Below are 14,295 nucleotides of genomic sequence, written 5' to 3' on the forward strand. Positions count from 1 at the left end.
AGTTTCATACCTCTGAATATTGAAGGGGCTATAAGACTCTTTGTTGTTCGTGCAGACTCACACACGGCTACCCCCTGGATTTTTTAAGACGTGCGAATAAAAAAAAAAGAAAGATGTGTGCTGCAAATATCAACGTTTGGGAAGCGCTCGTCGAGGCCTGCCCCAAATGGCGTGTTTTCAAGTTGATTTGCAAATCTGCTGCTGTGAAAATGTGGTGCCTAGGAAAAAAAAGTATATATCTATATATATTTATATCTATATATAGATATAGATATCTGTTAGTCATGATCATATCCAAATCTCTAAGGCTTAGGGCTGCCAAATTATAACTGCTTTGGTTTCACATGTCAAAACAACTTAATTCTTCAATCTGTGTGTGCCTCAAAAGGGGGGGAGAGATGAATGTTCTAATCTGAGCGGTAAAAACTGCTGCTGCGGAGCTGTCTTTCAAACCCTTCTTGAAAAGGACAGCTGCAAAAGGACGGGTAATGCCGTTACTCCTTCTTCCCTCTTAAATGTTTTATTAAAAGATGTTTATGAAGAATAAGGAGCTGTCAGAGAGAAGAGCCACGCACAGATTGCAAACTCCGCAGAGTTGTGAGTACTGAGATTGGCACCACTCACTGTCTCCTGGAGTGAGCTGTAACTGAAAGGGTTCTAGCTTGATTGATGATTTGTGTGGATGGAGAGTCTGATCAGATGTGCAGATGACATGAAACTGTGCAGGGGTTATGTTTTGGGGTTGGTTTTTTTTAACCCTCTGATGGACAGGGTTGAATTCAAAATGGACGTGATCCATGTGAGAACTGGGCTGGAAAGAATAGAAAGTACAGAGGCAAATGTAAGATATTAGAGGACAGAAAAAGAAAATGTCAATATCCTCTAAAGCCTCAACAGAACCATGATGTCATTCACACAATCAAAGACGGTGTTCAACCCACGTTTGGGAGCTGTGCGTGCTCCCAATTTTCAATTGTGTTGGAAGCAAGGTAGAAGAAAGCCTGGGTAGAAGTGACTGTGTGGAAGCGAGGCAGGAGGAAAAGCTACCCACGTTTTTCTCCTAGCTTGCTTCCACGCCACTGAAAATTGGGAGCATGCACAGCACCCAAACCTGTGGGTATTTTTGATTGTGTGAATGACCTCCATGTTTCATAAAAAGGTCCACAATAAAAGGGAAGAAAACAAATCATGTGTCTGCATAAATGTATCTGCCTTTACAAGGTTTTTGTTTGCTTTGTGAAAGATATGACAGAACGCTGCTTTCTCATCTTCAAAAGATGGCAAACAAAACTGAAGCGTAAGTACAACATACTGAGGAATCCAGATCACAACAACCTACCCAAAATAGAGTACAATGGCTAAGAGTACAATAGCTAAATATATGTATTTCTGAAAGAGTTGGAAATGTTATGATCTTGATAGAAACATAATCAGAAGAGCTGTGGGACTCAGGGTGACCTGCAGATATGTCAGACTCACAAAAATCTGAAGGAAAGAAAACCTAAATGTACTTGTGGTGGGTGGGGGGTGCTAAAAAACCCCAAATGGCTCCAGTGTACCTCAAAGGAACGGAATGTTTGTGGACTCAGAGGGCAGTTAACAGACAGGCAGGTGGGCAGGGCTAATGGAATTCAGTGGTGAGGAGGGCTTGAACAAAAAGAGTGGGAAATTTCTCAGCTTGAAAAATACTCCCTCAGGAATCACAACCCCTTCTACTTCTGAGGGGGAAAGGTGCCTAAAACTTTCATAATACTCCGGCACAGGCTCAGAGAACACCTGCACAGCCAGGGTATATGGCAACATTTTGTTGCACATCCATGCTTGGACTCGGTGTATTATCAGGGCCAATCTCTCATTTACTCTCACTGCCCCATCAGGATATAACACATCTGGGTTTCTTAGGGTGTCATGTGAAAGATATAAAGGACTAGGGATAAGGAGAAAATGCACTTGAGAAAAAGGAGCAGGGATCTGAGGAAAGGCTAATATTCGGTGGCTTCTGCTGGGAGTTTTGTTTTATTGATCAGTCACAGTTTGTGGCTGGGGATGATGGGAGTTGTAGTCCAACAACAGCTGGAGAGACTCAGGTTGGGCACCCATGAATTAGAGGGAGAAGAGAGAAAGAGAGTCGACAGATGCTTTGCTCCGGTTGCCCCCACACTTTGAGGGGGTGCTCGGTGGCCACAGGGACTTTGTGGTGGTGGCTCCCAGGTTGGTCAACGTCCAGCATATTCACTAGTTTCTTTCACCACTGTCTTCTTCACCACTGTCTATTCATAAATTTCCTGCAGTAATATCTGCTTGGGAGTGGAGAGTCGGTCTTGGGGTAATGAGTGCGAATGGTCCCTTTGGCTAAGCAGGGTTCACCTTGGTTTGCATTTGGATGGGAGACTACATGTGAGCGTTGAAAGATATTCCTCTAAGGGGACGGGGCCGTAGCAAAGTGGGGGAGCATCTGCTTCATGTGCAGAAGGTTCCAGGTTCAATCTCTGGCAGCAACTCCAGGTAGGGCAGGCAGAGATTCCTTCCTGAAACCCTGGAGAAGCCTCTGCCAGTCAGTGCAGACGATACTGAGCTAGATGGACCAATGGTCTGACTCGGTAGAAGGCAGCTTCCTATGTTACATTATTTCAGGGGCGGGTTTTTTTTTAATTGTTGTATGGTATGCCACCAGCAGGACCAGTGTTCCAGAAGGTGGAATATAAATCTTCTAGACCAGATGTTCCCAATCTTGGGTACTCAGATGTTGTTGGGACTACAACTCTCATCATCCACAGCTGCTGCGGTGGGGATGATGGGAGTTGTAGTCCAACATCTGGGGACCTAAGGCTCGGAACTCCTATTCTAGACAGATAGTCTTTGGGATTTTTTTATTTTTTTTAAATCCTCAATCCTGCTCACACAGTCTGGCACGAGCCAGTCAGAAACCTCTCTCCTGATTGCCAAGAGCACGCCTGAAGCATCCACTTGAAATAAATACAGCTGGAAGACAATTCTGGTCAAAAGAATATCAGCTCTACAAAGCATGAGATTCGTGGAAGAAGAAGAAGAAGAAGAGGAAGAAGAAGAAGAAGAAGAAGAAGAAGAAGAAGAAGAAGAAGAAGAAGAAGAAGAAGAAGAAGAAGACAACAACAAGGATGCTCTAAATCTCAGCGGTGATACCAACCATATGGAACAAGACGGGGGTTTGTTCTGCCATGGGTTGCTTCCCTGTGATGGAGTCCTCGGGCTTGAAGCTCTCTAGCTGCTGCTGGTGTCTCTGTTTCCTCAGTTTCTCCGCGCCCTGCATTTCTTTCTGAATTTCGCTGGCCCTACAGATGCAAGCACATAGAATCCTTCAACTCTCTCGTGGACCGTGAATGGTGCAGCTGCCCCTTCCACTTTCTTGCCCTAATTGCATCTTCCTTCAACCTGCCTTCTGCCCTCGGGCGGTGTTTCTTCCCCTTCCCTTGAGAATGACTGGGGTCCAGGTATCCCTGTCAATACCCCCACCCTCCTTCAACTGTGCATTCTGGTCCTATCGCTCAGGATCTATGGCAGGGATTCTCACCGTGGGGTCCCCAGATGTTATTGGACTTCAATTCCCATAATCCCCAGCCCCAGTGGCTTTTTGGTTGGGACCCAATGCTGAGAATCCCTGGTCTATGGCATTCTTTTTCATTGGCTGAGTTCAGACAATCACAAGGATCCTGATTAAAAAGATAACCAGGATTATCCGATTAAAAAGATAATCAGGATTAGTGAGCCCAGCCGAGCTGATTGTGCAAACCCAGAATTTCTAGCCAATCCTGTTCAAACCGCTATGGTTGACCCTCCAACTAGGATAAAAAAAAACCAGGATGGAATCCTGGTTCTCTATTCAATCCTGGTTCTCTATCCTGGTTAAATGCTGGTTGACTGGAGGGCACTGTCCTGAAATTTTGTGTTCACACAATTGGCTCGGCTGGGGTCACTAATCCTGATTAACTTTTTAACCAGCATTCTGATGATTGTATGATTAATCAACAAATAACCAACTGCTCCAGCCTTTAGGAAAAAAAGAGTCCCGCTGGACCAGAGAAAGGCCCCTCAATCCCCACATCCTGTTTCTCAGAAGCAGCCAACCTACAGGCAGACCATGGAAGCAAGAGTCCTCCCTCACTGTTTGCTCCCCAGCAACGGGTATTCAGATAGACTGCCTCTGAACATGGAGGTTCTATTTTGCCATTGTGAGCGCTGCTGATCGGCTTCTCCCATACGGTACCTTGGGAATTCTGCAACTTTCTCTGCAGGAGGCCCTGGCCGTTTCTCAGTTTCTTTCTTGAATCTTTTGGTGGGCTCAGCCGTGCTGTTCATGTGAGCAGGAAGCGGGCAGCTGCTTGGATGAGATTCTGAACGTGCTTGTCCCATTGAAGCCAGCCTCCTCCGTGCTAGGCACTGTCTCCTCCTGACTTTTGGCAGATCCGTGTGTTCTGGCTTCTTGACACCCGGGCTCCATTCTTTGCCTTGTGCAAGAGACTGAGCCATTCTCCTGCGAAAGGCACGAAGCTGTTGCAGAAGAAAGCTTTTCCCGGTGCAATCCTTGCTAAAAGAAAGAGAAGGAAAGACATGTCAAACCCAGCTCCAAACTTTAGGGGAAGCTGGTATGATTGGCGGGTCGCTCCAAGGTTTCAGGACCCAGTGTATGGCCGACTGTCAAGACCATGCATCTACCATGATCTCATAAAAAGAGGCAGTGTGGCATAGTGCTTAGCGCATTAGACTAGGACGAGGGAGCCCCGAGTTCAAATCCCCGTCCGGTCATGAAACTCACTGGGTGACTCTGGGACAGCCACTTCTCTCTCTCAGGGTTCAGCCACTTCTCTCTCTCTCTATCCCACCTCACAGGGTTGTTGTGAGGATTAAGATAACTGTGTACAACACTCCGGGCTCCTTGGAGGAAGAGCAGGATAGAAATGTAAAAAATAAATTAATAAAAGCACAGAATGGATTGATTACATTTTAATCCTACCCTTCTTTCAAGGAGCTCAAGGCAATACAACTGATTTCTTAGGAACATAGGAAGCTGCCTTCTACTGAGTCAGACCATGGGTCCACCTAGCTCAGTTTTGTCTGCACAGATTGGCAGCGGCTTCTCCAAGGCTGCAGGCAGGAATCTCTCCCAGCCCTAGCTTGGAGATGCTGCCAGGGAAGGAACTGGGAAACTTCTGCATGCAAGCAAGCAGGTGCTCTTCCCTCCCCTGGGGAGAATATCTTGCAGTACTCACACATGTAGTCTCCCATTCCAATGCAAACCATGGTGGTCCCTGCTTAGCAAAGGGGACAGTTCATGTTTGTTACCACAGGACCTTCCTCCTCCTTCATCTTCACAACAACCCTGTGAGGTTGTTTAGGCCAAGAGAGAGAGAGAGAGAGAGAGAGAGAGAGAGAACGACTGACCCAAGGTCCCCTAGTGAGTTTCATGCCTGAGCAGGGATATGAGTCCAGCACACTAGGCACTACACCACACTGACTCTCACAATTATCCTGTTGCAAGGCAAGGCAGGGATCCAAGAGGGCACGGAACCTCAGACAGCTCTGAGAGCCAGAGTCAGGACCACGGCCAGCACTGAGCAGAGAGACAAGAGTTATGTTATTTATGGTATGCCCTTTAACATAAAAGAACGGTGCTCCGGCAACTTCCTGCAGCAGTCTGCCCATTTTTACAGATGCCTAGAGCCACCTAATTGTACAGCGGGTAAATGACTTGATTAGCAAGCCAGAGGTTGCCAGTTCAAATCCCCACTGGTGTGTTTCCCTATATCAGGCAGCAGTGATATAGGAAGGTGCTGAAAGGCAAAATCTCATTCTGCGTGGGAGGAGGCAATGGTCAACCCCTCCTGTATGCTACCAAAGACAATCACAGGGCTCTGTGGTCGCCAGGAGTCGACACCGACTCGACGGCACACTTTACCTTTACCTTTCCTAGGAAAGACTGTTTCTTAAAGCAGCCTTGTCCAATTGCTTACATGCTGGCTTTGGCAATCCTAGGACTGGTAAGTCCTCAAGGGACTCCACTGAGCTGGAGGAAGAAGGCACAGCCATGGCCTCTGGTCATGCTGGGGGTGCTGGCTTGGGTCCCTCCGGTTCCCATGCTTTGTGGGGGAGTCATAGGGACATAGGCAGCTGCCATATACTGAGTCAGACCATTGGTCCATCTAGCTCAGTAATGTCTACACAGACTGGCAGCAGCTTTTCCAAGGCTGCAGGCAGGAGTCTCTCTTATCGCCATCTTAGAGATGCTGCCAGGGAGGGAACTTGGAGCCTTCTGCTCTTCCCAGAGCGGCTCCATCCCCTGAGGGGAATATCTCACGGTGCTCACACCTCTAGTCTCCCATTCAAATGCAAACCAGAGCAGACTCCACTTAGCAAAGGAGACAATTCAGGCTTGCTACCACAAGACCAGCTCTCCTCCTGGTCCTAGTGGCACATGGACACCTGGGGTCTGGATCATAGATCGATCCCACCCTGTCTCTTCCTATGAACGTTCTGCCTCGTCTCCCGTGGATCCGGGGCCATGGCAAGAATTTAGCTTACGGAGAATCTCACTTTTAAAAAATGTACAGACACAGCTGTTTCAAGTGTACTCCCAAAATATGTAATGTGTGCATCGGATAAACTCGCATTTTGAATCGTATGCCTCGGGACGTGCGTCAGAGAGTTAGGTTGGCTACAGCGCTCTGTTGAGCATGTATTTGGTGGGGAAACCTGGGTTCGTCATCAGATGTTCTGAGAAAAGGCTTTTCATTTTAAATAAAGGAAATTTTGCAGCATTTGAGCACGCTCCGACTCATTTGGTCTTCCTTGTGACGGTGCAAGATGTCAGCCACACGGAAGCCGTCTAGTTCTTGTCATGTTAACACCTCAAAAAAAGGGGAAACAGATTTATTTTTATACCGTGATGGCTGGAAACGCTCTTCCGTGTTCCCTTGGCCTGTCACTTCTGTATCTTCCTCGTCGTCTGCGGAGCTGTCACTTGAGCTATGAAACGAACAAGACATCTCCGTATTCTGCGGTTCGCTATTGAGTACAAAACCCGCAGACCCGATCCAAGCACTCGCTGACGGTTATTCATCATCATCATCATCATCATTATTATCATTAATTTAATGTATATGCTGCCTGACTCCAATACTGAAGGATGCGTACGATAACTCGCAAGCGAATCCATACAGGTTACCACTCATTAGAAGGAAAGACCACCTTTATTATCCCCCTGCTAAATGAGCAAAGAGATGCCTTTAAAAGTGGGAATTCTCTTATATTTAGCAGGGGGAGAGCAACTGGCCCTATCCATCCCCAGCACAGCATCCCTCCAGTGGCTGTTGCTGGTATCTGCCTTGTGCTTATTTTTAGACTGTGAGCCCTTTGGGGACAGGCGACCATCTTATTTATGTATTATTTATTTTTCTATGTAAGCCGCTTTGAGAATTTTGGTTGAAGAGCAGTATATAAATATCCGTAATGTGCCAGGAGCAAAATAATCTAAAAAACAACAACAACCAACCACCACAAAACCCCCAACTAAACAAACATCCCGTTAATTTGCAGTCCCACTGATTAAAATGAGCTCCCACTGATTTACCAACAAAAGCTCTAATTCATTAATCTACCATTTGCACTGATTAAAGGCTGCAGCCATAGAATTTCTCCCCAGCTCTTCCCCTGGAAATCAAAGGTCTGGTAACATCTGACATGTTTCTAATGAGAAGAAAAGAGGCACTGCCAAGATGGAAAGGACAGATAAACTGCCTTGGGTTCTATTAGAGCATTTCTCTATGCAGCCCATAGTTAGAGCAGATGGGAAGTATTCCCCCAGGTAGCATCTTCCCCAGCAACTTGGACCCCTTTTCATCTGGAGGTGCCAAGGATGGAACCAGGGACCTTTTGCATGCAAAGCTGGTGCTCTAGGGACATAGGAAGCTGCCATATACTGAGTCAGACCCTTGGTCCATCTCGATCAGTATTGTCTACCCAGACTGGCAGCGGCTTCTCCAAGGTTGCAGGCAGGCATCTCTCTCAGCCCTATCTTGGAGATGCTGCCGGGGAGGGAACTTGAAACCTTCTGCTCTTCCCAGAGTGGTGGCTCTATCCCCTGAGGGGAATATCTCCCAGTGCTCACACTTCTAGTCTCCCATTCAAATGTAACCAGGGCAGACCCTGCTTAGCTAAGGGGACAAGTCAGGCTTGCTGCCACAAGACCACCTCTCCTCCCATGGAGGTCTCCAGTGAATTCCAGTCAAGACATCTGGGAGTGAAGGTGTCAGGAGAGAAGCTAAGAGATCTTGTCAACAATTATATTTACTGTCCTGCTACTCTGTTTTGACTTCAGACAAGGCATCCACATTCCTGGCATTAAAGTCTTGGTCTTTGCCCCTTTGGGGGGCTGAAATAAAGGCTGCACACTTGTTGACTCCTGGGGCACAGTAGGGCAAAGGTTCTTGGTGGACTGGTGCTGGATTACAACTGGACTACAACTCCCATCATCCACAGCCCCATATTGTCTACACTGACTGGCAGCTCTAGTACATAGGAACATAGGAAGCTGCCATATACAGAATCAGCCCACTGGTCTATCTAGCTCAGTACTGGCTTCACAGACTGGCAACCTGATTCCTGCCTGCAACCTTGGAGAAGCCACTGCCAGTCTGTGAAGACAATACTGAGCTAGATAGACCAATGGTCTGACTCAGTATATGGCAGCTTCCTATGTTCCTATATAAATGGACCAATAGTCTGACTCCTGTTTTCCTGCGACCAATGGCTGGAAATCCCTGTTGTGGTAGGTACAGAGGTGAGCTGTTGCTTTTATTCATTCATTCATTCATTCATTCATTCATTCATTCGATTTCTATACCGCCCTTCCAAAAACGGCTCAGGGCGGTTTACACAGAGAAATAACAAACAAATAAGATGGCTCCCTGTCCCCAAAGGGTTCACAATCTAAAAGAAGCATAAGACAGACACCAGCAACAGTCACTGGAGGTCCTGTGCTGGGGGTGGAGAGGGCCAGTTACTCTCCCCCTGCTAAATAATAGAGAATCACCACATTAAAAGGTGCCCCTTTGCTAAGTTAGCAGGGGTTAACTTGCTTTTGAGCTACCTCTGCCCCACAACTGTATCTAATGCCACACCTTGGGAATTACCTTTGCTTTTCAGGTGCCAATGGTTCAGGCTTCTGGGGTGTTGTGTCTCTTAAATCAATATATACTGTCGGTGGCTCTGGAGTATATTGCAGTTCTAGTGGAGTCAGACTTTGGCCATTTCTCAATGGCACCAGGATGGGCACCTCTCTGAGGACATAAATCACTGAGTTAGTGTCTTATCCATTTTCATGAGATAAGACGCAGAAGTTTAGAAGTTTATTCCAGTCACAGAGCAGCAATAAGAATTCATATGTGATACAGATGCAATAGAAATACAGTAACGACAGATCTTACTTCTCAGCCTACATACATACAAAGCCTTTCATAAAACTCATCCCAAGGCGGTTTACAAAATACAGTAACATTCCATAAAATCACATTAAAATGTTAAGATCAATTTAGATATTTTTAAAAAATACCCATAAAGCACCAAAATGTAGCACCCATAAAACTTGTTCCCCATTTGAGGATTGCCGATTTGAAGCTGATGTATCTGCTGTGGAAGGGGAGGGAAGATGGTGAAGACCCTCCTCCTCTGCTCCTGATTGGCTGGCTGAGTGCTGAAGCTCAGGAAGAAAATTAGCACTGAGTACTCCCATTGAAATTAATGGGACACATAACCTTGTGTGTTTATGAGCAACTTAGTGCAGATATGAGCCAGTGACTAGAGTAGCCTGTCTCCCTAACTGTAGTGTGTGTGTATGTGTATGTACATGCGTGCACAAACACACACATATATACACTACACATCTCTATGGGGTACCTATGCTGAAGGTTTTGGACAGAAGGGGTTTAAAAAAGGTTCCCTGTAAGAGGAAATCCCAGATTTGTTGATTGCAGCTCCCAGAATCCCTAGCTGCAGTGAGCTTTGGCTGTGGATGTTGGGAGTTGTAGTCAACGACATCTGGGGTTTTCTGTTGTTGTTGTTGTTATTATTATTATTATTATTACTACTACTACTACTACTATTATTATTTTACATTTTATATCCCGCTCTTTCTCCCAAGGAGCCCAGAGCGGTGTACTACATACTTAAGTTTCTCCTCACAACAACCTTGTGAAGTAGGTTCGGCTGAGAGAGAAGTGACTGGCCCAGAGTCACCCAGCAAGTCTCATGGCTGAATGGCGATTTGAACTCGGGTCTCCCCGGTCCTAGTCCGGCACTCTAACCACTAGACCACGCTGGCTCCAGTGTTAGAGCAAACACTGTTGGAGACCTCATACTACAAGATGCCCCAATTTGTGACAAAGGACCTAACGCCAGCCCTGGAGACAACTGCTTCTTGGGCAACGGTGAGTATGTTAGGGCACATAAATGTGACCTCAAGGCACAAATTCCTTACCTCCCATCCCCCTGGCACTCGTCAAAGTGGGGAAGCCGGGCAAGGCGCCTCCTGCGATGAGAGAAAAAGGCCCTCGACTGCTGGAGAGACAGCTCTTCTAGCTTTTCCATCAGTCTCATTTGCGACAAAGCCCTGGAGGTTTCTGATGGTGGAAGAGAGGAGAATCACTTTGGGGCCGTTCACGGGCTGGTCCAACTCACCTTCTCCCCAGACAACCACAGAAATGTTCCTGGGAGCACGGACTGCACTCCCAGATGATCTGTGCAGCGTGGAGCACCGGAGGCCAGGATGATGCATCCCAGCATCCAGATATCCCACAATGCGCCGTGTGTCATGCTCAGTGGCCAATAATTGGGGGATTCCCACAGGAGACAGGCCCTCTAGGTGCCTGTCTTTGAAGGCAGACTCAGCAAATACAGGATCTTTCCCTCAGAAAGAATCCCTTACTCCATCCATGGTGTAGGTACTGAGGCTGCAGTCTTTTGCACACTGATCTGAAAGTAATCGCCACTGAACGAAGTGGGGGCTTCCTTTTGAATAAACATACATGCATCTAGGCTAAGTCAGTTATTAGTAAGAGTAAAAATGAGCAAGTCAGAACTCCAGTCTCGTGTGATGCTGGAGGGAAGCTTTGGTAAACTGATTTTGTTCTACTATTACACGTTTCCAGCAAATTCAAATGATATTTCACCATGGTCCTTTGAAGGGAAAGCATCTTCTGCGATTGCACATCCACCATCACTTTGCTTCTCCAGGTCCTGTAGAATCTTGTCGAGATCCCACTTCTCCAGGCTCTGAAAGGAGGAGACCAGTTGTGACTGAATACCCACTATTGTAAGTGCATACTACAAAGGCTTGTGTTTTGTGGATTTGGGGGAATGGGGATTTGGCTGGAGCTCAGTAGCAGAGCATCAGAAGGTCCCAGGTTCAATCCCTGGCATCATCTCCAAGTGGGTCTGGAAGACACTCTTGCCTGAAACCTTGGAGAAGCCGCTGCCAGTCAGTCTAGAAAAGGCCTGCTCAACTTGGGCCCCCTAGCTGTTTTAGGACAACAACTCCCAGAATCCCCAGCCTCAGTGGCCAATAGCCAGGGATTATGGGAGTTGTAGGCCAACATCTGCAGGAGGGCCAAAGCTGAGCAGCCCTGGTGTAGACAATACTGAGCTAGATGGACCAATGGTCTGACTCGGTAGGAGGCAGCTTCCCTATGTACTTCTGGCTTCTGCGGGGCATAGAGACTAATGCTTAAGAGGGACAGGACATGTGTGAAGGCACCTCCTGGTTGACCTGCAGAATCAGTAAATCCCCATCCATATTGACTAAGCACTCAGGCCCTTTGACGGGGTTTCATCATGTCCTCATATGATCAGTCCCATCTCATACGCAGGTGAAGCCCATAGAAAGACTACATTTCTTAATAAGAACGGTTATGAATCCACTTTTTTGCCTTCATTCTAGACCCAAGGGCCTGTGTTATAAAATGACAGTTTCAGGGCAGACCATAATAGCATTTGTAATCTCGCTCCAAAGAAGACGTAAACTGCCAATTACAAGCGAATCCCGTCGCAGCGGCCAACATGTAAATTCGGCCCTTTCATTCCGATCCAAACAGTGTCGGCGCCGAAAACTAATGTGGCTCCCATTGTCATAATCCCCTTTGTCTACCAGGCCGTCTCTGAAGAGGCTCTCTGCTGTTTTCTTGCTGATAAAACCTCAAAGGAGCAGAGGAGCCCTGATTAGCATTGCTGCAGCGTGGCAGGTTTAGCTTCATGGCATCTGCAAGATTCTCCGATTTAATTTGCAGCATTAGCCTGGAGATAATCGCGGCTTGGCAGGACCAGCGAGAATTACTGTTTACGGCAAGCAAGACTCTAAGGGATGAAGGAGGTAAGGACAATAGGCACAGGATTTGATACCATCTATTATATATTTTGAGGAATTTGTTTGTGGGCGTGTTTATGCAGCCGAAAGTCATACTTTCCCATTACTACAGAGACCAGATTTTGCATACACAATCCTGTCACTGAAATTACCTGAATGAACCACCTTCTGTGCCAGAACATGCTGGGGAGAAGTCATTTTTTAAAAAAAAAAAATGTATTGCTTACAATAAATTCTGGATATAATTATCAGATTCTAACTGCTACTGTTCTCAACAGATTTTTTCCCTTTTTTAAAAAAGAGCTTGCTTTCTTTTTTTAAAGGCAAGTTTCTAGCCCTCATGGCTGAGATGATGTAATTGAAAGTGTATGGGAAATGCCTGCAGAAATTTCAGCAGCCTGTAAAGGTAGCAGGCTAGGACTTCCAGTGTCTGGGGAACACTTTCAGTACCCTGGACAGGTCCTTGCCCTTTCCTGGGACAAGCAGAATGACAGAGCCTTTTTTGATGGATACCCCAAGAGGGCGGCAGGGTAGGCTACAGGAGCTTACCTTCCCCACACATGATCCTGCTGCTGGTCAGGCCATTGGTCATTGGAGATAGTCAGGCCATTGGTCCATCTAGCTCAATATTGTCTACACAGACTGGCTGCAGCTTCTCCAAGGTTGCAGGCAGGAGTCTCTCTCAGAACTATCTTGGAGATGCTGCCAGGGAGGGAACTTGGAACCTTTTGCATGCAAGCAGGCAGGTGCTCTCCTCCCAGAGCAGCCCCATCCCTTAAGGGGAATATCTTACAGACAGTATAAGCCTGCTTCCTATGTAATGTGTGGCTTTCCAGATGTTGTTGAGCTACAACTCCCATCATCCCCTGCTTTCCTAACTTGGCTGGGTACTCCTGCCCAAATGAGGATCAGATGAATGAGCCTATTGTGTATATAGGAACAGAGGAAGCTGCCGTATACTGAGTCAGACCCTTGGTCCATCTAACTCAGTATTGTCGACTTAGTATTGGCTGCTCAGCTTCGGCTCTCCTGCAGATGTTGGCCTACAACTCCCATAAACCCTGGCTACTGGACATTATGGCTGGGAATTATGGGAGCTGTAGTCCAAAAACAGCTGGGGGGGGCGGCGAAGTTGAGCAGGCCTGTTCTACCCAGACTGGCAGCAGCTTCTCCAAGGTTGCAGGCAGGAGTCTCTCTCAGAACTATCTTGGAGATGCTGCCAGGGAGGGAACTTGGAACCTTCTGCATGCAAGCAGGCAGGTGCTCTTTCCAGAGCGGCCCCACCCCCTAAGCGGAATATCTTAGCATGCTCAGATGTTCTTATATGGAATTCCTTGCCATGGGATGTGGTGATGGCCACTAGTTTGGATGGCTTTAAAAGGGGCTTAGCCTTAGACAAATTCATGGCGGTCAGGTCTATCAATGGCTACTAGTCTGGTGGCTGTAGGCCACCTCCAGCCTCAGAAGCACAATGCCTCTCAATATCAGTTGCAGGGGAGCAACCGCAGGAGAGAGGGCATGCACATACCTCTTGCCTGTGGGCTTCGCCTGTGGGAAACAGGATGCTGGACTGGATGGGCTTCCTTGGGCCTGATCCAGCAGGGCTGTTCTTATGTTCTCATACGCAGTCCCATTAAAATGCAAACCAGGATGAACCCTGCTTAGCAGAGGGGGCAACTTATGCTTGCTACCACAAGACCAGCTCTCCTTCATGGGGGTGTTTGGAAGCAGCTAAGTGACAGCCAGTATGATAGAGGTGTTGCTTCCTATGATGAGCACAATTTTTCTTGTCCTCTTATCGTCTCTGATCAAAGAGGCTTTTGAAGTACTGTAGAAACTTGAGGGGAGGGGGGAATGAACAGAGAGATGATGGTGGGAGGAGTGTGCCCACCACAGGGGCTCTGCCA

General features: G+C 47.1%; 1 protein-coding gene across 8 annotated transcripts in view; it reads right to left on the bottom strand.

Moving 5' to 3' along the window:
* The window catches only part of LOC128336298 (dynein axonemal assembly factor 8-like), a 93,438-nt gene that overhangs the window by 74,209 nt on the left and 4,934 nt on the right, over positions 1-14,295 (bottom strand). For 5 of the 8 annotated variants that reach the window (XM_053275662.1, XM_053275663.1, XM_053275660.1 and 2 more), the window contains exons 5-10: positions 11,199-11,301; positions 10,508-10,649; positions 9,165-9,311; positions 6,916-6,999; positions 4,244-4,564; positions 3,167-3,311 (exon numbers count right to left, since the gene is read on the bottom strand). In XM_053275662.1, the coding sequence (XP_053131637.1) occupies positions 3,167-3,311; positions 4,244-4,564; positions 6,916-6,999; positions 9,165-9,311; positions 10,508-10,649; positions 11,199-11,301 (942 nt within the window). Of the gene's footprint in view, positions 1-3,166; positions 3,312-4,243; positions 4,565-4,792; positions 4,912-5,246; positions 5,441-6,915; positions 7,000-9,164; positions 9,312-10,507; positions 10,650-11,198; positions 11,302-14,295 lie in introns of those variants that run through there. The other 3 variants (XM_053275661.1, XM_053275665.1, XM_053275664.1) reach the window with 3 other exon arrangements.

This window comes from Hemicordylus capensis, chromosome 13 (assembly GCF_027244095.1).
Source record: "Hemicordylus capensis ecotype Gifberg chromosome 13, rHemCap1.1.pri, whole genome shotgun sequence".
Lineage (NCBI taxonomy): Eukaryota > Metazoa > Chordata > Lepidosauria > Squamata > Cordylidae > Hemicordylus > Hemicordylus capensis.